This window comes from Ambystoma mexicanum, chromosome 11 (genome assembly GCF_040938575.1).
Source record: "Ambystoma mexicanum isolate Mex_15411 chromosome 11, UKY_AmexF1_1, whole genome shotgun sequence".
NCBI lineage: Eukaryota > Metazoa > Chordata > Amphibia > Caudata > Ambystomatidae > Ambystoma > Ambystoma mexicanum.
The window spans coordinates 740,939,914-740,964,412 of record NC_090934.1 but is presented as its reverse complement, the minus strand read 5'-3'; the positions used below and the strand labels follow the sequence as shown (position 1 = coordinate 740,964,412).

The following is a 24,499-nucleotide window of genomic DNA, read 5'->3' as shown; positions in this document are numbered from 1 at the left end:
ACGGCTGGTACAGAAGGGCCTATCTTTGGGGCAGAGCAGAATTTTCCATGGTATGTTAATAATTCAAATTCTCTTTGCCCTCCAATGGACTTGCATGCACGGTTTCCGCTCCCCCCACACAGTCTCGCTCCCTCCTGCGTCCGTTCCTTAGTTTATGTGGATCCAGTTGGAGGAGGGCCATCTTGGCAACCAGCCTCATTACAGTCCTGGGGGTATGCGCCTCCAGAGCGGCCTCTACCCACTCTTCTGCCTAGACCTTCCTCTGAGGACACGTTCTTTGGCAAATTCCAGGCCCTTATGCACTCTGACCCGTTGAAGGCTTACTTTAAAGATCTATTCAAAGAAATGTATCGTCAGCCTCTCCAGCCGTAGCCTTCTCCTACTCCTCAGCAGGTGTCAGTAGTACCTCCTCCTACTTTTCCAGTGGGGCCCCCTCCTACACTGCCTCCACTTTCATCAGTGCTTAAAGTGGCAGTTGCGCAAACAAATATGCCCACAGGGTCTGAAGTATCACAACTGCGGATCAGTTTTCTGCTCTCGCCACAGCTGACGGAGGACCAAGCGGACTAGTATAGCGAAGATTCTCCCAACCCCCTCCCCCCCCCCACCCTTTGAGATTTCATGGTCGGGTCTTGGATATGATGGTGTTGCTGGATATTCCAATACGTGAGCCTCTGGCTCCACAAGAAGGAGTACTTTCAGGAGCGTTAACTCTTATGACACAAGAGTGCACAGGCCTCTTCCTTCAAAAGGGTTTGCTTGCTGAAGCCTGCAAGGTCTGGGAGAAACGTCATTCCCGGCAGCATGTAAATAGGAAAATTGACGCTCGCTACAAGCTACACTCATCAGAGGACATACCCTTAACTGCATGTCCACTCCCTTCATCAACTGTAGTGGCAGCAGCTACGCTCCAGTTTAAGCCGTCCTGAACATCCTCCATGGCTGCCTCTCCGGTCCTGTCCAAGGAGGACAAAATTCTTGATGCCATAAAGTTTTTTCCAATTCAAGTCTTCAGCTGTGGCAGTCGAATACCGAAGTTATCCTTGCAGCAGTGAATCTCCAGCTGTGGAAGAAGCTTTCCCGAATTTCAGGAATGGATCCCAAAGGACAGGCTGGAAGATTTTAAACGGGGCCTATCCGATGCCAGAGTTCTGGCACAAGACCTGCTGGAGGCCGCGGCCCATCATGCAGATACTTCTGCTCAGGGCCTTATAGTAGTAGGGGTGGACATCTCCCGCCAAGCGTGGCTGCAAGCGACAAAGTTCTTGAAAGAGGTTCAGGACACAGTACTCAGCCTTCCCGTCAAAGTTAAAGAGCTAAACCACTCCTTCACTGATGAGGAACTCAATAAAACAAAGGCAAGCAAGCAAACGGCTAAATCTTTGTCGGCCTTGCAAAATCCCCAGCTAAAGCGGCCTATAAGCAGAAGTCGGCGACCCAGACAAGGTATCGGGTTTTAGAGGGTTCCAGGAGCATCGAGCACGCCAGGCAGAAGGCTCCTCTGGTGCACCTTGACGCAAGCAGCAAAGGTAAATTGGCTGTTTTTTCTGTCATCAGCCTCCTCTTTGGCAACACGTGGTCTGAGTTTTTTTGTTTGTCGCCCGAGCGGGCTGCCGCTTGCCCCTTGCTCATACTGCACCCTCTTCAACAGACTGGGTCTCCCTCCCTCAGAGCCGAGGTACAGAAACTATTACTCCTGTCTCTTTTTAAAGTGCCCAAAACCAACCAGGCTGGCCGCGCACTATCCTCAACCTCTCCAACTTCAATCTTTTCCTACCCCAAGAGAAATTCAAGAAGATGCCCAGCCAGATCAGGTCCTCTCTCCGGAAGGGCAATTGCCTCAGTGTGGTAGATCTTGAGGACGCTTACATGCACATCCTGATCTGGGAAACACTGTAAATACCTTTGGTTTTCTGTGGGAATGGAACACTTCCAATATAGAGTGCTGCAGTTTGGTCTAAGCTCGGCACTGCGTGTCTTCACAAAGATGATGGCGGTTATCACAGAGTTCCTCAGACTGCAGGGAGTTCATGTCTATCCATATTTGAACGATTGCAGAAGTCAGTCTTTGGCCAAACAGCCGATCTTCAGTCACTCCTCCAGCTCCTGTTCAAACTGGCTGTTGCTCAAGACCTGATTTTTCTAGGTTTCCGTTGGGATAGGGGTCTGTGACAGAGTTTTCCTAATGGAGGACAAAATAGCGGATTTTTCGACCACATGCCTTCCTTTCCTGAACTCCTCCCACAAGTCGGCCTGGTGGTTCCAGAGACTCCTGGGCCTGACAGCGTCATGTGTTTATAGCCCTACCTTTTGCGAGACTGAAGATGAGGCACACACAGCTAGCGCTTCAGAGCTGCTGGGCCAGGGCTCCAAAATGATCCCGATACCATCCTCCATGATGGCGGATCTTAAATGGTGGTCTACCTCCAACAACCTTTCAGTGGGAACCTCCTTCCAGGAGCCCTTGCCAGAGGTTACGTTTGCATCAGACTCCTGCCTCCTAGGGTGGGGAGTGACCTTGGGTCACCTCGAGGTGTACGATCTGGGGACCCCCCAGGACAGAATGTCTCATATCAGCTACCTAAAACACTTGGCAGTCTTTCTGGCATTGCAAGTTTTCCAGCCTTCCATCTTCAACAGAGTGGTGCAAATTTGCACAGACAATTCTGTGGTTATGTTCTACATCAACAAACAGGAGGGCACCAGGGCCCCTCCTGTGGTGGATCCTAGCTATCCAGGTTTTGAATTGGGCAGTCATACACAATGTCTGGCTGCAAGCCATGCACATTCTAGGTCAGATCAATGTTGCGGCAGATTCCCTGAGTCGCCAATCTATGGCGAATTACGAGTGCGAAATGAACGACGAGGTTCTTTTCAAACTTTTCCAGCAATGGGGTTCTCCAATGGTGGACCTTTTTGCGACTTCAACCAACAGGAAACTATCACTCTATGCGTCCTTGGACGGTCTCAGAGCATCTTCCTTGGGGGATGCATTTGAGATTCCTTGACACATGAAGGCTTCTTTGCGGTTTATTCATGGGTTGCTCTGGAAGCTCAGGAGTGCCTCCAACTGCACTCTCCTCTTTATATAGCCAGCCAGCTTCCGGTTTTAAGAGCTGCAGCACCTATCCGTATGCAACCCGATAAGGTTGCTGCAGATTCCCGACCTTATTCACCAGAGCCATCAGGTGTGGCACCCCTCCCCACAATCCTTCCGCTTGGCGGCCTGGTACCTGATTTGAAGTCCTTAGTGCAGTTTAACCTTTCATAGCATAATATGCGCATAATCCAGGAAGCACATAAGCCTTCTACAAGGGCGCAGTAAAAAAGTAAATGGCTTCGTTTTTGTCATTGGTGTCTTGCTAAACAGCTTGATCCTCGACATGATTCTATTGACTGTGACTTGTATTTTATATCAGACCTTGCAGCCTCTGTCATCCACGTCTTATCGTGCAGATCATAACTGTCAGCCCTTGCTGTTTGTTTCCACAGACAGTTGCTTGTTTTCTCTGGCTAACCTAGTAATCAAGAGGCATTTCGCAGGTCTTCTTCACCTCTTTCCGCCGGTCAGGCCTCCTCACCCGAAATGGGATCTGAAGGTGGCCCTTACCGCTTTGTGTCAGCCACCATTTGAACCAATTACCACTACTGAGCTCAAGTTCCTCTCTTGGAAAGTGGCCTTGATTGTGGTAACCTCTGCAAGAAGAATAAGTGAGCTTCAAGCTCTCACTGTCGAACATCCGTTCCGGTCTTTCCACAAAGTTAGGGTGGTGCTTCGCACTCGCCCTTCTTTCTTTCCAAAAATGGTCTCGTAGTTCCACATCATTCAATATCCCTACCGGTTTTCTTTCCAAACCCGGTCTTGGATGCAGAAAGGGTTCTACATAACCTGGATGTTAGAGCTCTGAAGTATTACCTTGACAGAACAAGTAACTTTCGGGGACCCAAAAGGGAGCCCGGCTTCAAAAGCGTCCATCTCAGGCTGGATCGCGTCATGCATCTGTCTTTATTTCGTTATTGGTAATTTGCTAGGCACTTATACAATTAGCAAAAACTGTTTCAAAGCACCCACAGGGCAACAGGGTGGGGACAGGGGAAGGTAGACCATGAATTACAACAAAGATAAATAATGTAATTAATAATACAAACAAATAATTAGGATAACGGGGCGGGGGGGACAAACCTACTATGCCTTGTGAGTGTTCAGAACGTGCAAGTGCAGTGTGGAGGGGGTAGAGGTTAAATGCTGTGGTGCTAATGGAGAAGTGCTCAGGCTAAAGTGCCTAAGAAGAGAATAACGTAAGTGCAACCTCCCATGGGAGCCTAAGTAAGTGCAGTAAAAAGGACAGTGGCTGGGATGAGAGAGCAGGGCCACGGGGATACGTAAGGGCCCTGCACAGGAGTCAAGCTACTGTATGATTAGCAGGGAAGAGAGGAGGAGAAGGCAGAGGTAAAGAGAAAGGTCTTGAGGCTTTTTCTGAACTTAGAGGTCCTGCTCAAGTCGAGAGGGCGGCTATTCCACAGAAGGGAGCCCGTCGAGGAAAGTGATCGACCCCCAGCTCTCTGTTTAGCAAGCTGCTTCACACGCAGCGAGTTGGTGCCAGAGGACCGCAGAAGTCTAGAAGGGGACTATTTGGTCAGGCAACATTGAAGTGATAACCTGGTTTATGATACAGAGGGATTTAAATGTAATCCATGATGAGACTGGGATCCAGTGAAGTCTTTGTAGGGGAGGAGAGATGTGGTCCCTGGGCTTGAGGCAAAGACTAAGTCTTGCTGCCCTATTCTGGGTTAGCTGGAGTGGTCACAGGGTGGACGAAGGAAGACTGAGGAGGCTATTGCAATAGTCTAGCCTGGAGAGTACCTGATAAGGGTAACATTGCGTCTCTCCGGGAAGGTGAGGGAGGGTAGAGTGCCTTTGAGAAGGAAGAGCTGAAAGTGGGACTTCTTGACGATGTCCTGATTATGAGGGATGAAGGAGAGGGAGGAGTCGAAGATGACTCCAAGATTCCTGGCCTCAGAGGAGGGGGCAGGGAAAGGAGCCCATGGAGGAAGGCCAGAGTGGACGTAAGAAGTAGGATGCAGGGTACCCAATGGGGAGAATCTCTTTTTTGCTGCCATTGAGACAGAGGTCATTAGCAGTGCACCAGGCCTAGATGGCAGAGAGGCAGTCTGGGATGAAGGAAGATGCGTCAGTAGGAAGTTTGAAGAAGAGTTGTGTCATCAGCGTAGCACTGGAAGTTGGGGAGATGGAGGAAATGAGGCATGCCAGCAGAGAAAGGTATAGTTTTTTTTTCAATAAGACTTTTTATTGCCATTTGTAAATAACAATAGCTTCATCATTCTTTATGGCATAATGCTAAAGTATAACATAAGCAAAAAATCAACTTGCCCTCAGCTGATGTAAACAAATTCAGGGTGATTCGGGGCGGGGGGGGTACATCGGGGTAGAACGGGGAAGGGGTTGCAGCAGCCTTCTGCAGCAGTTTGTCAGGTAGCAGAGAGATGGTGGCTGCCTGGCTACTCCGGGAAATTTCTGCACATAGTCTAAGAATGGGGACCAAGTGCTGTAAATCTTGTTTCTGTAGCCGAAGCGGAGGGCCGTGATTTTTATCAGCTGCGGCGATCTCCCAGCACTTTACCCACCACATGGGAATCGCTGGCTCCTCCGGGAGTTTGCACAGCCTAGCAATTGAGATTTTAGCAGTCGTGAGCAAGTGCATGCAGCGGTCCGCCAGCCTGCCTGTCATCAGGAATTGTCCCTCTCCTGTATCTCCCAGGAGGACGATTGCCGGATCCCACAGGATTGTTAGGCCTGTCATGAGTCGGATCTGTTCCAGAACCTCCCTCAAGAACCTTTCTGCCTTCAGGCATGACCAAAGGAGGTGGAACAGTGTTCCTGTGTCCGTGCAGCCTCTCCAGCAGTGTGGCGGTATGGTGGGGTTGCATTTTTGTAGGATTTCCGGTGTAATGTACCACCTATAGCACACCTTGATAGCCTCCTCTTTATTTGTAATGCATTTGGAGGTCTTGTCCGTTCTTGTCCACATGTGATTCCAGCTAACCATGTCTATTTTATTTATATTTATAAAGCGCACTGCAGCCCTCGGGCATCGAGGCGCTGTGAAGGACATGGATGAAGTCATGATTCAGGGTTACAGTAAAGCGGCCCCACAAAAATACTTGGTGCAGAGTGATCGAATACATAGTGAGCAGTTACATTAAACATTACAAGGAAGCATGCAGTGAGTTTAACCACTTATGGCTGTGCTAGGCAGATCTGTTATACAAAGAGCATAGTCTCGATTCTTGATCGCTTTCCTGCAGGCTGCGTGAGAGTCAATCTGACGCAGTTTTGGTGGGAGAGCGTTCCAGTGTGTGGCAGCCATGTTAGCGAAGCTCGAGCCACCAGCGCGCACTTTGTGTGTGATGGGTGCCGTTATTCTGTTGGCGAAGTCCGTTCTTGATGGTCTGGAAGTAGTGTGGGGGATAATTCTGTGGGCTAGGTAGGGTGGTGGCAGCCCATGGAGGCATTTGTGCGTCAAGGCCAGTGTTTTGAACACGATCCTTTCCTTGACGGGGAGCGAGTGAACCTTCCTCCTGATTTCCGAAATGTGATCATGTCTAGAGGTGCCAGTAGCGGCTCTCAGGGTGTTGTTTTGAGCTAGTTGGAGTTTGGCCAGGTTTTTGCGAGAGGTCCCTACAAAGAGTACATTGCAGTAGTCAATCCTGGAACCAATAATCGCCCTAGCAATAGTGAGGCAGTTTTCTTGGGAGAGGAAGGGTCTAGCTGCGTTAAGCAGTTTGGAGTGGTATGCTGATGCAGAGGCGGCGGCATTGACCTGCCTGTTCATGGTTAGGTTCAATGTACACACCCAGAGTCTTAATGACTTTGGAGACCGCAAAAGGGATGTTGTTGATAGTAAAGGAAGAGTATTGCTTGCCCAGTTTTCCAAGAGTACCTGAGGATCCGATGAATAGAAGTTCTGTCTTCTCACTATTGAGACAAAGCCAGTTCTCTGCCATCCATGATTGGATAGTAGAGTAGACTGCATTGAGGGTGTCAAGGTCAGTCTGGTAGTCACCTGAGAGGGGGATCAATATCAGTGTATCATCCGCGTAGTTGGTGTATGAGATGCCCAAGGAGTCCAGAATTTTGAATAGTGGCCTTGTGAAAAGGTTGTATAGTGTGGGGGCAATACAAGAGCCCTGTGGGACCCCACATTTGATGAGACTCGGGTTGGCACAGGAAGATTCAGAGAAAACCTTCATGACTCTGTCCTGTAGAAAGGAGGTTATCCAGGTACAGGCGCTCGGAGAGAAGTTGGCTACGGTGGAGAGGTGGTGACATAAGGTCTGATGATCCACCAGATCAAAGGCAGCGGAAAGGTCCAATAGGAGAAGGAGCGCGGGTTTGCCGACGTCTCTGAGATCGTCCATTTGATTTTTTTAAATCGAGCAAGGCAGTTTCCGTGCCATGCCTAGGCCGAAAACCGGATTGCCGCAGACCGAGGGGGTGGTTGTTCTCAATGAATTCTTGGACTTGCAGATAGGCTGCTTTGTCCAGAATTTTTAGTAGGAACAACACAGTGGTAAGAAGCCTTTAGTTCCCAGGGACAAGTGGGTTGAGGGATGTGTTTTTCAGGAATGGGCAGACCCAGGCTTCTTTGTTGTAGGGACGCAGCCTGTCTGGAAGGAGGAGTTGATAAAGGCAGTGATGAATGGGGTGAGGGCAGATGCGCTGTCTTTGATGACCTGAGCAGGACAGGCATCGCCTTTACAGTTGGAGGCTTTGATGGAATTGAGGAGAGCACAAACCTCAGATTCACTCATATCCCTGAAGTTAAACACTGGAGTTGGGTTCTCTGGGGTAGTAGGAGGTGCTGTGTCGTGAGGTTTGGAGAGTAGGTCTAGTTCTTTACCAATATCTCACTCCCACTGTTTCATATAGGGCTCCTTTGAATCAGGATCTGCCTTGTCCAACAACCTATACAGGGTCGAGATCTTCCCACTGGGCGGGGTTGCTGTTAGTGTGAGTTCTAACGCTGTAAATTCCCTGTGCCCATGTGCTCTCATCGAGTCATGTGACAGGCAATGTCGGAGTTGGGCGTAGCGGAACCTCTCGCCTTCCGGGACCTGGAATTTCCTTTTGCAGTCCTTGAAGGTGAGTAGAGTGTCCCCATCTTGGAAGTCCCCCACGCACTTCAGGCTACCTGCCTTCCATTTAGCAAATACTTCCTGCCCAAGTCCTGGGTGAAGTCCGGGTTCTCCCAGATCGGGGAGAGCGGACCCACTGTGCTCCTGCAATTCCATCTCCTGGCCGCTAGCTTCCAACTGTTCACTGTGTTCCTAATCGTCGTGAGGGGCCCGGCGTTTGTGGGATGCTTAGGCCATGTGATGTGTGGAAGAGAAGCCAGTGGGTAGCGGCTCCAGTCCTCCTCCAGCTTCAGCCAGCGGGTTTGTCGGTGCCCGGTTGCCACATAAATGCTGCTGAGAGCTAGGCGGCTAGGCAGTATCTCTCCACCTCGGGGCCTCCCGATCCAGCGCTCCTGAGCAGGACTCTCCTGCTCACCCGTGGCTTCTTGCCTCCCCATATACATTTTAGATTGCTTGCTTGAAGTTTTTACTTGTCTTTTTTTTGGGGATTGCTACTAGAAGGCTTTTTCAGTGGTAGATCAGTCTGGGAACGAAGTTCATTTTTAGTCCCGTAATCCTCCCATCCAGGATATCTCCTGGTTTTACCAGCGGGTCCTGTCCGACTGCAGGCCCTTTAGCAGGGGCGGGAAGTTTAGTTTATAAGTGCGTTCCACTAGCTTAGGTAAGCGGATGGCCAGGTAGCTTAGGTGAGATCTGGGCCACGGGATAGGGAGACTAGCCGACAGGGAATCCAGCGTTACTTTGGGAATGTTAATGCCCAGTGCTACAGACTTTGAGGTTGATCGCGAACCCGGAGGCTGCTTTAAAGCTGTTCAGCTCCTCCCATAGTGCCGTAAGGGATGTGCCTGGGTGGGATAATGTCAGTAGCACGTCATCTGCATATAGGGCTGCTTTATAAGTGTTCTTCTTGAACTTGAGTCCACGGACCAATGGGCTCAATCGGATCCTGGAAGCGATTGGCTCCATTGACAGCGCAAAGATGAGAGGTGACAGGGGGCAGCTCTGGCGAGTGCCTCTGTTGACCTCAATCCTGGGGGAGGTAGCGCCATTGATTCTAAGGGTTGGGGTGGGGTGCTGATAGTTTGCCATCGTCCATTTCAGGAATTTGGGGCCCACCCCATAGTGCCGCAGTGTTTCCCTCATGTAGCCCCAGTCCAGCATATTAAACGCCTTATGTGCGTCGAGCGATACCACCACTAATTCCTCTCCAGTTCTATTGGCAGTTTCGATGACATTTAGGGTGTGTCTGATGTTGTCCAGGGTATTGCGCCCAGGGATGAAGCCAGTTTTTGGTCTGGATGAATGAGCCTGCATGCTAAGAGTTTCGAAAAGATTTTGGAGTCCACATTCATTTGGGCGATAGGGAGGTATGATGAGCAGAGTTCTGGGTTTATCCTGGGTTTCGGGTTCAGGATCGTAAGGGATTCCTCCAGTAGCCAGTTTCCAGAAAGGTATTGAAGAGCGAAGCCAGGTAGGGGGCCAGGATGTGGCAAACCGTCTGGACCAGGGGCCGTGTTCTTCATTGAGCGAATCACTTGAGTCCCCTCCTCTGGGGTTATGGGGTCCTCTAGGGAGTTGATCTGTGGATTGCGCGGCAACCTCGGGACTGCATGCAGGTAGTCGGCGTGTGCTTCCCCACCTGTAGGCCCCCCTGACATCACATTCCTATGGTGCTCAGTCATGATGGCCAGCTTTTGGGGTCTGAGCAACAAGGTTTCCCGTCCCGGTCACGTAGGACTGCGATGTTGTTTCTGGTATGTACTTTCTTAAGCTTATGCACAAGCAGGCGGTTGGAGTTGTTGCCATTCGGGTAATAATAATGCTTCGTGTATGTTAAGGCTCGGGCTGTTCAGTCTGCCAAGTGCATTTCCAGGATTACTTTACTTTTATGTAGTTCATTCCACGACCTTGCTGATTGGTGTTTTTTTATGGGTTGCTTCTTTCTCTGCCACATCTGTCTCCAGTTCCTTTAGTTTGAGCTGATATCTGCGCCTGTGTGCCGCTGCACAGTTCATGGCAACACCTCGGATCACAGGCTTCATTGCGTCCCACACCATAGCCTCCGTAGATCCCTTGCCTGCGTTTTCCGTAAAATAATTGCACAAGGCTTCCTACAGTTGCTGACTATCTGCTATATCCGAGAGGAGATGGTCCTGCAGCTTCCAGGCCCTCTGCGGCGGCGTTGGTAGACTCTCCGTTTGGAGCTGCGCCATGTATGGGACATGGTCCGAAATTACTTCAGACCTATGTGGATGTCCACGATGCAGGGTAACGGAACACTTGAGACGAGTAGGAGGTCTATCCTGGAGAGACCGCTATGGACGTGTGAAAAGAAGGTGTAGTCACTGACCTTTTCATTCGCCAGCCTCCAGGCGTCAATCGTTTCCGTCTCTCTCAGGAATTCCGTGAGCCGTAGCAAGAAAAAGGTATATTTTAAAGAGCCTGGCAAAAGAATGGTGCCCTGCGGGATGCCACAGGCGGAGGAGGAAGTAGGGGAGGAGAAATGGCCCAGAACGATTTTGGAATAACGGTCAATTATGAAGGAGGTGAGCCTGCTCCGAGATACCAAGGATATCATGGAGCCTTTTTATGAGGATGGAACGGTTCACTGTGTGAAATGCAGAAGAGGGAGATCAAGGAGGATGAGGACAGTAGGAGAGTTGGAATCCAGGGATGCAAACAGTTCTTCAAGGGAGTTCATAAGAGCAGTTTACGTGCCTCTGGATGCTCGGAATCTAGATTTATGGTTGTGTAGACCTCCAACAAGTTCGTTATGAGAGTTGAGTTGGGTGAGGGCCAACTTCTCAAGCAGTTTCCCCAGAAAGGAGGTGATGGGAATGGGGCGGTAGTTGGCTGGGCAGGAGGGGTCTGCAGATTTTTTTTTGGAGGGGGCACATAAGGGAGTGCTTGAGGGAGGATGGAAAGGAACTAGTAGCAAAGGAGTGGTTACAGAGATCAGCAAGAGCAGGGGCGAGAGAGGAAATGTCATTAATGGTTCTGGAAGAGCATGGGGCAGCCTGTTAGGAATTGTCCTTCATGGAGTTGACGACTCTGGTGAGTTCTTCAGGGGAGACCGGAACGAAGGAGGAGACGGAAGGAGCAAGGAGGAGGGTGAGTTGTAGCAGGGGGTGGAGGAGGTTGGGTTGGAATAGTGCGTGACAAGGCTATTAAGTATGTCCTGGGTTTTTTAAATGAAGGGAGAGGCAAGTGCATTGCAAATGTACTGGGAAGCAGTAGGGTCAGAGGATTTGCAAATTGCCTGCAGATTTTGAAGAGTTCAGCCGTGTTGCTAGATGCATTGGACACTCGCGCCTAAATGTGGGCTCTTTTTTTGGCTGTAGTGTCTCTGGATCAGGCGGCAGGCCAGTTTGTCAGAGGGTGAGCTTGAAGTGTGCCACTTCCTTTCAGCAGCCCTGCACTTATGTTTTTGGTCTCCAAGTTCAGAGTCGTATGAGTTGTTATGCTTTGAGGCAAGTTTCAGGCGGATCCTCATGACTGGGGCTTCTCTCTCAGCTTTCTACAGACACTATTGTCTTGACCTGATCACCCGGGCTGATGCCCAGTTCGGCCAGACACCTCTTAAGAACCTGTTACAGTTAGGGAAATTTCCGTCCTCCCGTTTCTTGGTCGGTGCTTGGGAATCTCCCAAAAGTGTGGAGGAAAGGAGACGGGACGTAGGAGTATAGCAAAGTTACTCACCGTAGTGACTCCCTTACTCTTAGTCCATAGTCCCCTTTCCTCCATACGCCCTCCCGCCGTCCCCTCTAAAAAGTATCCTCTATTTTGCTAATGGTCCTTCGACTTTGGGGATAGAAAAGGACTGAAGGGCGACGCGTGCTCAGGAAGGCGGGGCTGCGTTAAAATAAAAGGACAAAAAATATATTTTTGATGTTTCAAAAGTGCTCCCGTCCCGATGGACGGAATGTCCCAAAAGTATGGAGGAAATGGGCCTATGGTCTTCGGAGTAAGGTAGTCACTACGGTGAGTAACTTTGTTATTTTGCACCATGTTCTATTCTAAAGTATTACAGCCAATTCTATTCCTTTTCACGTTGGCCCATAATGCCACTAAATGCTTCAAGCCAAAATATTTCTAATCCTTGCAGATAACACAAGAGGACATTAAAAAGACATACGGGGGGTCTTCAGGAACCCGAGGATACTATTCCAGTGCCTTTGCAAGGTCAGTCATGCTGCTATGGTGTTTAATTCAGATATTGTGGTATGCTTGAATGTGGCAATTGAAAGCAACAATGTTTTTATTTTGTCAGCCCATATGTTGTGAACCAAAGTGTAAGTATTAAGAGAGATGCTTTTACTCTTGTGCATTTCATATTATTTTTTTGAAGATTCTAGCTCGCCCCTGTTCTCTCGAGGTTGGACCTGCCCTGGAGTCTTGGAGGACTGATGTCTCGATGCTGGCTATGGTGTTTGCACTCCAGACACCCTTGCAACATGGACGCCTCAATCTTGCCTGCAGTGCAAATGCAACAATGGCCTGTTTCTCGATTCTGCACATGCATAGTAAACCCCATGCTCTCCCTTACTATGGCAAAGGCCAGTGTGTGGCACAGCCTTACTTCTATGCAGCATTTGGGATTAGCACCATAACAACTCAGGAAAAGAAACATTGCACCTTCTCCAGCCCCAGAGGCGTCACTGATGTTTGCCCTGCTGTTCTTTGCCCTTTATTGTAATTCCCTTCTGCATTTTCTTGCTCTGAATATTCTCCTGGCTTTACTAAATCTGGCCTCTGCTTATCAGTCTGCCCTGCCCCACCAAAATATGCAAAACTGGACCCATGGGTGCCTACCCTCTGCTTGCACGCATCAACTCCACCTATCTGTTTGTATCAGTGCTAACAAAAGAGTACCACAGGATGGAACTAGGCTGTGACAACTGCATGGTGTACAGAGAAGCCTTATGAAACACTCAATGCAAAGAAGTATGCATTACAAAGAGATGCGTTAATTAAAATATATTGTAAATCGCCTAAAACACTGGGAATAGGAATTTGTTTTACTCTCTCAAAAAATCGCTTCACTCGCAATTTAAGATTTTGAAGTGGTAGTATGACTCTATGATTTTTTTTTTTTAATCTAGAGCCCTGATCATAGCTGGTTTCTCCCAGTCCCAGTGGAGTTCCCAGCCTTTGATTTTGAGAAACCCAGTCTGCAGTGAACTCGGACATTGTTTGAGAAATCCATCCGAATTACCTGGATTGGTTTAACTTACTCTGCAGGCTCTCTGCCCCCCTTGGAAATCATAATCCCTTTGCAAGTGGAAGCCCCGTCTTAGAGTGCAGCTCAGTTCATTTGTAAATGTACTTAGTGTAGAGAGAGACCAGATATTTGACTTGTTCTGGAAGAAAGTGACGTTTACCTGCCATAAAAACCTGGACATATCTAATTCGTACACCTGTTTCAGGAACTCTGTGAATCAATTTCCAAAGAAACCTAGAAGTAATTCAAATAAACGTACTAAATTCTAACCTTTTTGCTTTTTCCTATGAAGTATAGCACCACATATAAGCCAAAACTATTGAAGTGTAAGTAGGAGGTAGATGATTCGTTAGGAGGGACACAGCTTGTGGGTGTTGTTGGGTTATTTACCTGCCCATTGAATGCCATTTGATGTGGCCTATGGCCTTTCCCACCCACTACCTACCCCACCCTGCTCAAAACATATTTTCCTAGGATCTCTTTTGGGAAGGGAGTTGACAAATGTCAAATGTTTTCCTGCCAGTGTTATTTCTAATCTGTCTGAGAGTTCACTTTGCAGTTATAGCTGTCCACTACTGATGTAATAAAATGTCTTAAACAAGGGTGTCTTTAACCACTTGCTTTATATCTGTTATTTGCACTGAAGTCCCATTCAAACAAGCACCAACACACCCAACAGATGTGGCTTGTATATAGGTATTAAATAGGGATTTGCCAGGTAATCGCACAATTTTCCAGCTTTTGCCATTTTATGGACACATAGTACCATTATATAAGTGACTGGCAAATGCCAATCTTATGCCTACACAAGCCAAAATGTTGTTTTTTCCTGTGCTCGTTTCAAATAGATTTGATATTTAAATCTGTCAGTAGATCTTGAGGATTTGCATATTTCCATCTTCAGATGCAATGTATGTGTTCAAAACAATAAATAGAAATTTACCAGAAGTGAGCCGCAAGTGTGCCGCTTTTGGCCTGTGTCCTGCTGCTCTCCTGGTGTCCTCTGTGCCATCTGCAAGGAGAAGCTGTGTATTGGGTGGAAGCACCTTGTATTCAATTGACTGCAACATTTAAACCCCGCCCCACACCTCCAAGCACCTGACATACAGCAGTCTGCCCGTGCAACGATTGCGCGCACCGTAAGTGAGCCGCAAGTGTGCCACCGTTGGGCTGTTTGACTGCGCGGCGGTGCGGGTCGGTTTTCTCCTTTTTTTATTATTGTCATTGCATATTGAAACTTACTTCTGCCTTTTATGCTTTGATTGGTTACTAGAAGTTCACCTGGTTGTTGCCTTACCGTCTATCTCGCAACAACTGATTTTGCAAATATCTCTGCGGTGTTGCTTAACCGTGCTTTAAACAATCTGATAATCACTCTGGACGAGGTTTGTTGTGTGCTATCTATTGTCTAACTCGAGGGGCGGATGTGCCCGGCTCAGTGAGTACATCAGAGAGCCATTTGACGCTGATGCTTTTACTAACTATTGAATAGTAACTTGCACTATTTAAACTGTAGTTTCAACTTAGCACTTGTTCAAGTTGGTTCAGGTTCGTCTTGTTCTGGGTGCTTCAGCATCGTAGATATACTTTTGGAGTCTTGGGGTGCCGCTACCTGCAGTTTTTAAGCTGTAGTAGTATCGCGGCACTGTGTTGGAGAACACTTGAACATTAGCTGTTATATTCTTAACTGTGCTGAACGCGGAAATATAGACTGCAGTGAGTTGTGGTAAATTGCATTAAATACGGATAATTTTCCAGGTTGTCTCTGCTGAGGCCTACCTAGTCTTAACGCTTGAGCATTTAGCTAATATGTATTCAGCCCGCTTCCACGCACAAAGTGTGAAACTACAAGGTCTGCGGATGTATGAAGACATCCTATTTGCTCCCCTTGTTTTCACACCTGTTAAGGGCACGGTGCTTGTTGCTCTAACCATGGCTCTTACACTGTCCCCTGAAGAGATTAGTGATTCGGCTATGTTGGAACAAGCCACGAGGGATGGCTCACCGATTCTTATTAAATCAGGTGCAGAAAGTGGTTTAGTGGTAGCGGACAATAACATATAAAGTGAGATGGGGGGGATGGGTGCTAAAACCTCTGCCCCAGAACAATCCTTTATGGATACTCCGCCAGACTTTCAGTTGGGAGAGGCCTCATTATTATTACTATCTCAGTATCCCATGGAACAGGAAGAGGCAAGTGAAGATATATTTAATCAGCGCAACTCAATCAAGATGTAGGGCTGGAGAAGGGTTTCCACGAAGAAGCAAAGGTTCTTATACCTATATTGTCAGGGTTAAAACTTCATACGATATGTTTGCAGGCGATAACTCTAGCGCTTGGGAAACTCGCTATGGATGTTAGCGCTGTAGTAAAGAAGTGTCTAGATTCCGACCAAATCCACATAGTACAAGGACTGGGAGCTGCACCACTGAATTAAAACATCTTGAGGACCCTATAATTATTAGTCCTCAAATCAAACAGGCACTCGGGGCAGCCCAAAACATTAGACAACAGGAGAAAGATATCCCTGTTGTTTTATTGCAATCACAAACAAGAAGAGGAAAAAGAAGAATAAATATGCTACCAATCAACATCCAGTACTAAATATGGGGGCGAAAATGAGATATAATAGAAATTGGAGATCATTGGTGGGGGAGGAGGAAGCTGAAGCTGTCTGCTTTGGGGGAGGACTGGACACAGACCCGGAGGTGGAATGCATGATTGATCTAGGGAGCAGTGAATAAGCAAAAAACACCATGCCTGAAGAAATGAAACACAAAAGAAATAAAATGTAAAAATAATTTGACGAGGAGAGAGTTAAAAAAAGCTTATACTCCCACTATATCAACGAAAACCAGTAATAATTCTAAGCAGACACCAAAGCTGAATCCCAAGCAGCAATCTGAAATAGTTATATCAACTGTTTTGTAAGATCCCTACCAAGGCAACGAAACAGCCTGGGAAGACCTCGCTCTCAGAGGACCACAATATATCTGGGGCTGATTTACCGATCAGACCTACAGGTGTTTCAGGAGGTGATTAATGAGCAGATGGGACTTAGCCACCTGATGCACGTTAATCCTATATCTGGCCCCAAGGCATCGTTAAGGGAGGCTCCAATAAGGATGGACGTACTAAAACAGGATACTGAAATAACTCAAAAACTGATCATTTAGTAACTGGAAAACAGATTAATAAAGATCCGTCATTGAAGGACTATATTAGATCAACCATTGCTAAACTGATTGCCCAACGTCTTGAATTGAATAAAACTCCTCCTGAAAAGTTTTCGCCCGTGCCTCAAGAGTCGCATGAAGGGGAGGGGGGTTTGCAGCGGTCGGCATTTTAAGTGATGCAGGACCGATAGCAATTGATGAAATTCCCTCAAATTGTTGTCAGGGAACAGGAAATGAAAAATGATATATCTGTGCAGAAACCACCAGAGACAGTTACAAAGTTGAAGGATTTGGAACAATTGGAACAATGAGGTGGGGGGGGAGGACTCAACAGTCCAGGGCCCTATGTCGATTTATCAGAGTGACCTAAGGTACATTCAGTGGCGGGACCATGCATTCACTGATAATCCAAGTATACTTTTATACTACTTGTTTGACTATGGAGGATAACATCATTAAACAGCGAGCGTGTGGTAGCTCTGCTCAATGAGATCCCATCCCTAAGATTAATATCCTCAGCAGATTTAAAGCTGATTGATTTTATACACTCAGAACAATATGATCACTTTTGTGTAGTGTTTCACACATGCTCAGTTTATGATGCAGTATTGCGGGAAGCAGCCAAATTTAATAGGCTGTGCTATGAGGTTCTCATTTTTGATCCAGGTCTGCAATCAGCTAATCGGATGGAGAAAGAGCAACAATTTAGGAGGGCAAATCAGGATTGGAAGGTCTCGGAGAAGGACAAGCAACATCTACCAAACGTAGAGGATGAACAGAGCTACAGATGGCTTCCACTCTCCTTGAGAGATTCCATTGCCCAGTTGAAGACTTTGAAAAAAGATCTTTAACCAGCCTAAAAATGCAAAAGATATTGTCCTAGTCTCACAGAACTCCAGAGGTATGGCTCACCTCTCACCTCTCGCTCACCTAGTGATATATGCACATATCTGAAAAAATCAAATATAGTGTGCATTCAAGAGTCCTGGATGATAAATGAAATCTTGATGGCTTTCAGTGCAGCTTAGTTACCACAAAAGTGGGTAAGAGGAGGTCCCTCAGGTGGTCTTGTATTAGCAGTTCGGATTAAGTTTGGGTGGAAAATTCTAGAAGAGGTTACTTTAATATGGGGTATGTTGGCTGTGGAAGTTGAACTTAAAGAAGAGCACTGTATATCCCACATTTTGATAGTGCAGGTATATTGGAACCTGCTCCATGATTTAGCGCTGTTCGTCGAGAAGATTAACTACCTTTTGACAGAAATGACAGTGAAATATTCATGTCTTCATATAGTGGTGGCAGGGGATTTAAATGCAGAGATTCTACCAGGAGTGACTTGTAATCAAGAAAACGAATCAGAGTTTGGTGTATTAACAATTAATGGAGATGGCAGGCATAAAATAATATGAGCGCCAGCTGGAACAACTAGGAAGAGCCTCCAGGGCCACATATGGCTCAACCGATTTACGAACTGGGGCCTCCACCATGTCAACTCTATTTTAAGTTGTGAGCTAAAACCATTTACATGATCTGTAGGGCATAGAGCATCTGCCATTGATCATATCTGTATGTCACACTGCCTGTTTGAAGCATCCCACAAATTTAAAATATTAGATACAGCCTTAAGCGATCATCGCCCTGTAGAAGTCTCGATTAAAATGTTCCAGGACATCAGCACCGAAAATTCTCCCTCCACAGTATTGGAGGCAAATACCTCAAAAAACAGAAAAAAATGGCATGAGGGCAACGTAAGAAAGTTAAATATGGTGTTTGTGGCAGACTTCTACAGCAGTCAGATTGAAAAAAGAGAAGCCACTTTCACACACAATAATTTTATGACATATATTGACATAATCACCAGATCAATTAAAATCTGGTCTGAGGCCGCGGTTCCAATAAATCGCAAGCATGCCTATAACCCTATAGTTAAACTTCACAAAAATGGATGCAGAAAGGAGATTAGTAAACTGCTGACTAGTAATGTTACATGGGAAGTGAAGGAGGAGGGAATCCGTTGCTTAAACCAGAAGTTGAGGAACTGGCTTAAGGGCCATAAAGCGCATATGCTTCAGTTAGATAATGAAGCGATGTTAATAGCCCTTGAAGATGGCACTGCAAGACAATTTTGGCATTTGCTAAATAAAATAGAATGCTCCGAAGTCTCTGTGCAAACGAACAGCGTTTCCCAAGATTCTTGGGCGAGACACTTTGGGGCGCTATACACGGAGAGATCCCCCCCCCCCCCTTTCCGGCATCAATGCTATTAGTAAAAAATCAACAATGGGTATGTGGTTTCACAATATCTGATATAACGGAGTTAATCCAAAACTCAAGATCCTCAAGAGCTGCGTGCCCTAATAGATTATCTAATGCTGTCTTTAAGGCAAACCGAGAGTTGTGGTCGAAGGCATTAATGATGTTGTTCCAGATGTTATACGAACGAAGCAGAGACCGGTATTTTGGCTCATCATACATTGTCACTATCTACAAAAAAGGAGATGGGTGTTTAGCGACTAATTATCGGCCGATTGCACTAATGGTTGCAGACTCAAAGATATTCTCAGGCTTGGTCCTGGAGAAGGTAGTTGAATGGTAGGACACTAATTCCATTCTTTCTAGCAGATAGTTTGGCTTTCGGAAGACGATGGGGACACAGATCCGGGGTTTAATAATCACACTACTTCAAGAAAAGGCATGGAGAAAAGAGGCTGTGCCCATATTCATAGCAGCAATGGACCTCTCGCTAGCTTTTGATCTAGTGGATTGAGTATTGTTAAGGACCAAACTCCTCAACTGGGGTTTGCCCTGGGGGATTTTGGGCATACTTATTCAGCTCCACGAGGGATCGATCATTAGTTCAGGTGCAGTTGAACAATGAGGGACTGCTCTCACATCAGATAAAAACCAGAAATGGGATTAGACAAGGGTGTGTATTTGCCCCCACCCTCTTCAACCTATATGCATCAGATGTGTGTGAAGTACTAGATTCAGCATCTATGATCTCACCGAGAATTGAGGGACTGAATATTAATTGATGCGCGTATGCCGACAAGTTTTTATTAATAGATAGTGCACCAATAGGACTGCAGTGAAAAATTAGAACTTTCGCTTGACTAATTAGGAATGGCTTGGTTGTAAACGAGAAAAAATCTGTAATTTTGCACCTGAGTAATAGAAAAAAAAGTAATTGGCTTTTAATTGGGTCCTAAACAAACACAAATTGACTATAATGACGTCTATGCAATATCTAGGATTTCCAGTATTCGACTCATTAAGTAACAATACTGGAATTGTGTAATGGAATGAACCAGCTCTCTGATGCCCCAAATGAAGAACGTATACTGAAAATTCTGTAAGTACTTGTTGACCCCAGTGTTGTGCTTCTATTAACTGAAGATTATACCCAAGCTGTGTTATGGACTTGAATTATCGTCTATAAAGGTGCAATCTGACTTGGGTCGAATAGAGGCAAAAATATGGAGAACATTGATGTATTGGCTCCCGAAATGTATCCCATTGGAGGCGATTGGGTAAGAACTAGGGCTTCAATCTGTAGTTAATACAGTAGAATGGAGGAGACTTTCCCTTTACAGGAACCTTATGATGGAAACAAAACAGTTTATACGGTGAACTAGGTATCAAATTAAGATCTGGAATTTCAACCTCCCATTGGTAGCATCGCTACAGATAAATTAGATAATTGCTCTAACAAAAATAAACAGTTCACTAGATGATCTTTTGGCAGATCCAGTAAGAGTAAAAAATAGTCTACAAAATCTAGACTGGTCCTGCACGATCGATCGCCTCAAAAACACAACACTTTATAATCATCTGGTGCCGTATTGGAAGCGGATGGGGGCCGCAGAATCATATTTAATTTGATTACCCCCGCCCAGTATTGGAGAATTTCCTACAAGAGATTCCGCTTCAACGTCCTTTTAGCAGGTGAAATAATTCCGATCAGGAATCGGGCTGGGGCAGGGCTCGTGCCCTATCGATTCTGTAAGAGCGCCACAGAAAAGGAAAAACTCAGACATTTGGTATTGGATTGTAATTCACTTATACTAGAAAGAATGTGTTGCTTTGGTAGATTTGTGGCAAATACAGAGAGGGTATACCCAAACATAATTTGTTGGGAACTGCACTATGCTAACTCAGTAGCAGTGAAGTTAGCACTGGTCAGATACCGATCAGAGGTCTGGGAGTAGTTAACACATGATTTAATATCTAAAGAATCATAATGGAGCAGGATGCAATTTGGGGATTCCTCTGCTATAAACCCATGCTCCTGAGAAAAATGGTGACTGCCTTGGAGGGAAATTGTACATGTATGATATGGTAATATTAATGTATGACATTTCTATAAACTGTGGGGTGATAATATGACATGAATGTGAATTGAGAACGTCCCAAAGTGATGCATGCTATGTAATGTGGCTTTGAGCTTAAATATCTATAATAACCTGAGATAATTATATTCTAAATTGGTTGAAGGGACACTCCTGCTTCGGGTCTTCTTCGCTTTATGAGGGACCCCTTTAAAATAATTTTCTTTATTTTTTATTTTAAATGAACAGAGGAAGCTCTTCATATGGATAATAATTGAAATTCGGCTGAATAGAAAGTATGATGTTTTAGATAGAGAACACAATTGACGACTTGGATGAAACTGCTTTTAAGATTGATGACTCAAAAACTTAAATCAGGTGCTTCATTAAATAGTGTGGCGTTAGAAGAATCTCCAAACCGAATTGAATATAGTGATGAACTTCTATGAAGTTTCTTGTGAAATTATTTTGATCGAGAAATGTACTGTGGTCTTTATGTTAGTATTTTAAATGTTGTATAATGTGATTTTTATATCTGTCTATTTTAAATGTGGGATAATTGTATTTGATATCTGAAAAAGTGTTCTTTCTGTCATTCTAAATGCTTAAGTCGGTATTTTTAATGTTGGATAAATGTATTTGATATTTGTAATATTGGTTTCTTTTCTTAAATTGTATCCGATTAGTATTTGAAAAGTTGTATTATTTGCAACTGTAACAAAATAAATTAAAGATAAATAGAAATGTGCTTGCATGCATATTCTCTATACTTAATTCAGTAATTACATATCAATTGATTCACTAGCTTGTTCCTTAAGTAAGGCACCCACCATTTCCTGGTCATATCTTCCTGTTCAATTCGAGCAGCCAAACTCCAATTTACTGTCAACCCCTTTCTACTACAATACATTGTATCCCATGATTAACCACTGTGTCCTGTGAGTGCCCTCTGAAGTCTGGCACTAGAAGCTATTGCACTAAAGAATTGTAACCATACATTTCTCTAACACCATTCACTGTGGATCCTTCTATTTTCCCATCATACAACTAGCCCCAATACTGTTGCTCAGGCAAATCTGTTGGTTTCGTACCATGGAAAATGTTCATCCAGTATACTACTGTAACAGTCTATGCTATATGTTGCCATTCCTATACATGCATGAATGAGGGCACTGAGCTAATACACGGATGAACTAGTTGGGATATTTTGCGCCCTTCTCCATTAGAATGTAGGACCACAGGGTGTTCTTGTTGCTGGTTCTTATGTTTCCTTTCCCTTCATGTTTAAAACACTGGTGCTGAAACTAAATTTCTGGGGCTCATGAATCTGCTTAGGTTCACATTATTTGCATAGGCTGTCATCCAGTGGTTGGTGTGGAGTATTGCTGCAGCTTGTTTTTTTCTAATTTGAAAATGGGCACCAACCAGGTCGTACCTGCAACACTATCCCTATTCTACGTGTGTGGGTACCCATGATCCTTCATGCGTCAACAACCTCAGATTGTTTTTTCCACCATTAGGTTGGACACAAAACAGAGTTTCTGATATTCAAATCGGATTGCTCGAGTCTGTCAGTTTATATTTATCAGCTTCAAGACGGTCAGCGAGGGAGGCAGCAGTCAACCTCAACATTACGCTGAGAGGTGCACCATGCAGAAAGGTTATACAGTAGGAGAGTGTAAGGGGGCAAAACTGTTACACAGTTAAGTCCCTTTGGTTAAGAGGATGCCTTTATCTCCACTGATTTTTGAACTTAGAAGCTTGCTCCCTTACTTGCCAACCAATGGAGAATACTCCATATAAGTTTTGCCCATCGTGCAACACCAAGTGCCCTTGGAAGGTCCCCACTGGGCTAGCAATAGCTGTCATCCAATGACTTACTGTGTAGAGCTCATCAGCTCTTCAAACCAAAAACTCTTAATGAGTGTCAAACAAAATGGTGGGCAGCCTACTCGATGCAGGCCGAAAAGACTTTGCGTGAGGCTACTGCTCTAGCGGACGAACTCAAGGCTGAGGAAGCAGGCATCAACTTTGATATATGATATGGTGTTAGGGAGAATTCTCATTTATGGCCAATTTCCCTCATCTAGGGAGTCCCTCAGCAGCTTTGCTGGATTTCAGGGGTTTATTTTTTTCCACCTGGTAAGGGTGTGAGCCTTTTTCCCACTCTTGCATGTGTTTTGCCATGTGTATTTCTACTGCGTGATCTTGGGCTCTGGAGCTACACCACTCCATGGGACCCACTTTTTGTGTGTGTTGCACAATACCTTCTGTGCAGTGACACAGGGTTGTCTTTGAGACTTCCCACTGACTCCATTTTTCTGGGACTGACTACTGTCCCCCAGAAACGTGTAAAGTTGCCAATAACTTTATATAGTCACTACAGACCCAGTACACCCCATCTTACATGGATTATTGGAAAGGGTTAGTTCCTACCCCTTTTAGCTGTGCCTCTCTGAGCTTTATTTTGCTCTTAACACTAAGACTTGGCTGGTGACAGTGGTATCTACCCTATCTTTTCTGCCGCGATTATGCTTTATAAACATGGTACTGTTTTAGGCTATTATATTAGCCTCAAACTTAAACACGTTTGACCAAATACTTTTTATTTTGCCTCCAGTTGGGTTTTATCGCCATTTCTTTTAGTTAATGTCCTTCTTGTGTTTTACTTTGCGCGGCAAACCAGATTTGCCCCCTTTGTTCGTCGACCTTTGGCCTCTGGGTGTCTAGGTGGGCTGAATGTGAGGGAGGGGTTTTGTAACCCCTGCACAGGGTCTCCTTGGAGACCCAAGTCGCATTTTGCGTCGATTGGCTGAAGTGGTTGTCCGGGCCTGACAGCCCCCATGCTGAGTGATTGACAGCCAGGCTGTGTGAATGGGGGATTTTGGCATAAAAAGCAGGACTCTTCGGCTGGAAGTCAGTCGCCGCTGGAACTGCAAGGAACCGAAGAGAAGCTGAGAAGAAGACGGCTGCTGCAACTCCCGAGTCCCAGTGCAGCCCTGCTGTAGTCCTGAGCTATCTACCCTTCAACGACAAGAGAAGATCCAGTCCGGAGTCTTCTTCCCTTGAGCCTGGTGGGGATCAACCAGCTCACCTTCCACAACCAGAGGATCCTCTTCTTGGTCGAAATCGCTGCACATAGCTGTAGTGGTCCGGATAGCCATCTGAAGAGCCTCTACTGTTTTAAAGGAGCGCAACTTTTATTCACTGTTGCTTTGCTGCTGCTGCCTTCATCCCTGGGTAGTGCAGATCACTCCAGACGTCGTCCTCCTTCTTGTCCCCATGGCTGAAGCTTGAAGAGTCTGCAGGAACTACCAGGAACAACTGCTGTGGCACCAGCTTTTCTTCATACGAATAAGGTACTGTGTCCAGCTTTGAGGAATTGGGGTGAACCCTTTCTCCTCACCCAAGGCTTGCCCTTGTCTTCCTTCCTTCCTTATAACTTTTGCTTCCCATTCGACAATATCCAAGTACTCCTGGCAATCTCGAATCGTGAACTGTTCTAACCTTGTGATACTCGACAACGGGACCCTGTCCCACTGGTGCAGGCCTATTGACTTTTATCTACGTTTTAGAAAGTGTCTCTTGAAGCCATCTACCTTGACAAAAGTATTGC

General features: G+C 46.0%; 1 protein-coding gene across 3 annotated transcripts in view; it reads left to right on the top strand.

The window, feature by feature from the left end:
• USP47 (ubiquitin specific peptidase 47) overlaps positions 1–24,499 on the top strand; it is a 2,970,466-nt gene that overhangs the window by 1,125,204 nt on the left and 1,820,763 nt on the right. For all 3 annotated transcript variants that reach the window (XM_069623643.1, XM_069623644.1, XM_069623642.1), the window contains one exon: positions 12,263–12,339. In XM_069623643.1, the coding sequence (XP_069479744.1) occupies positions 12,263–12,339 (77 nt within the window). The remainder of the gene's footprint in view (positions 1–12,262; positions 12,340–24,499) is intronic.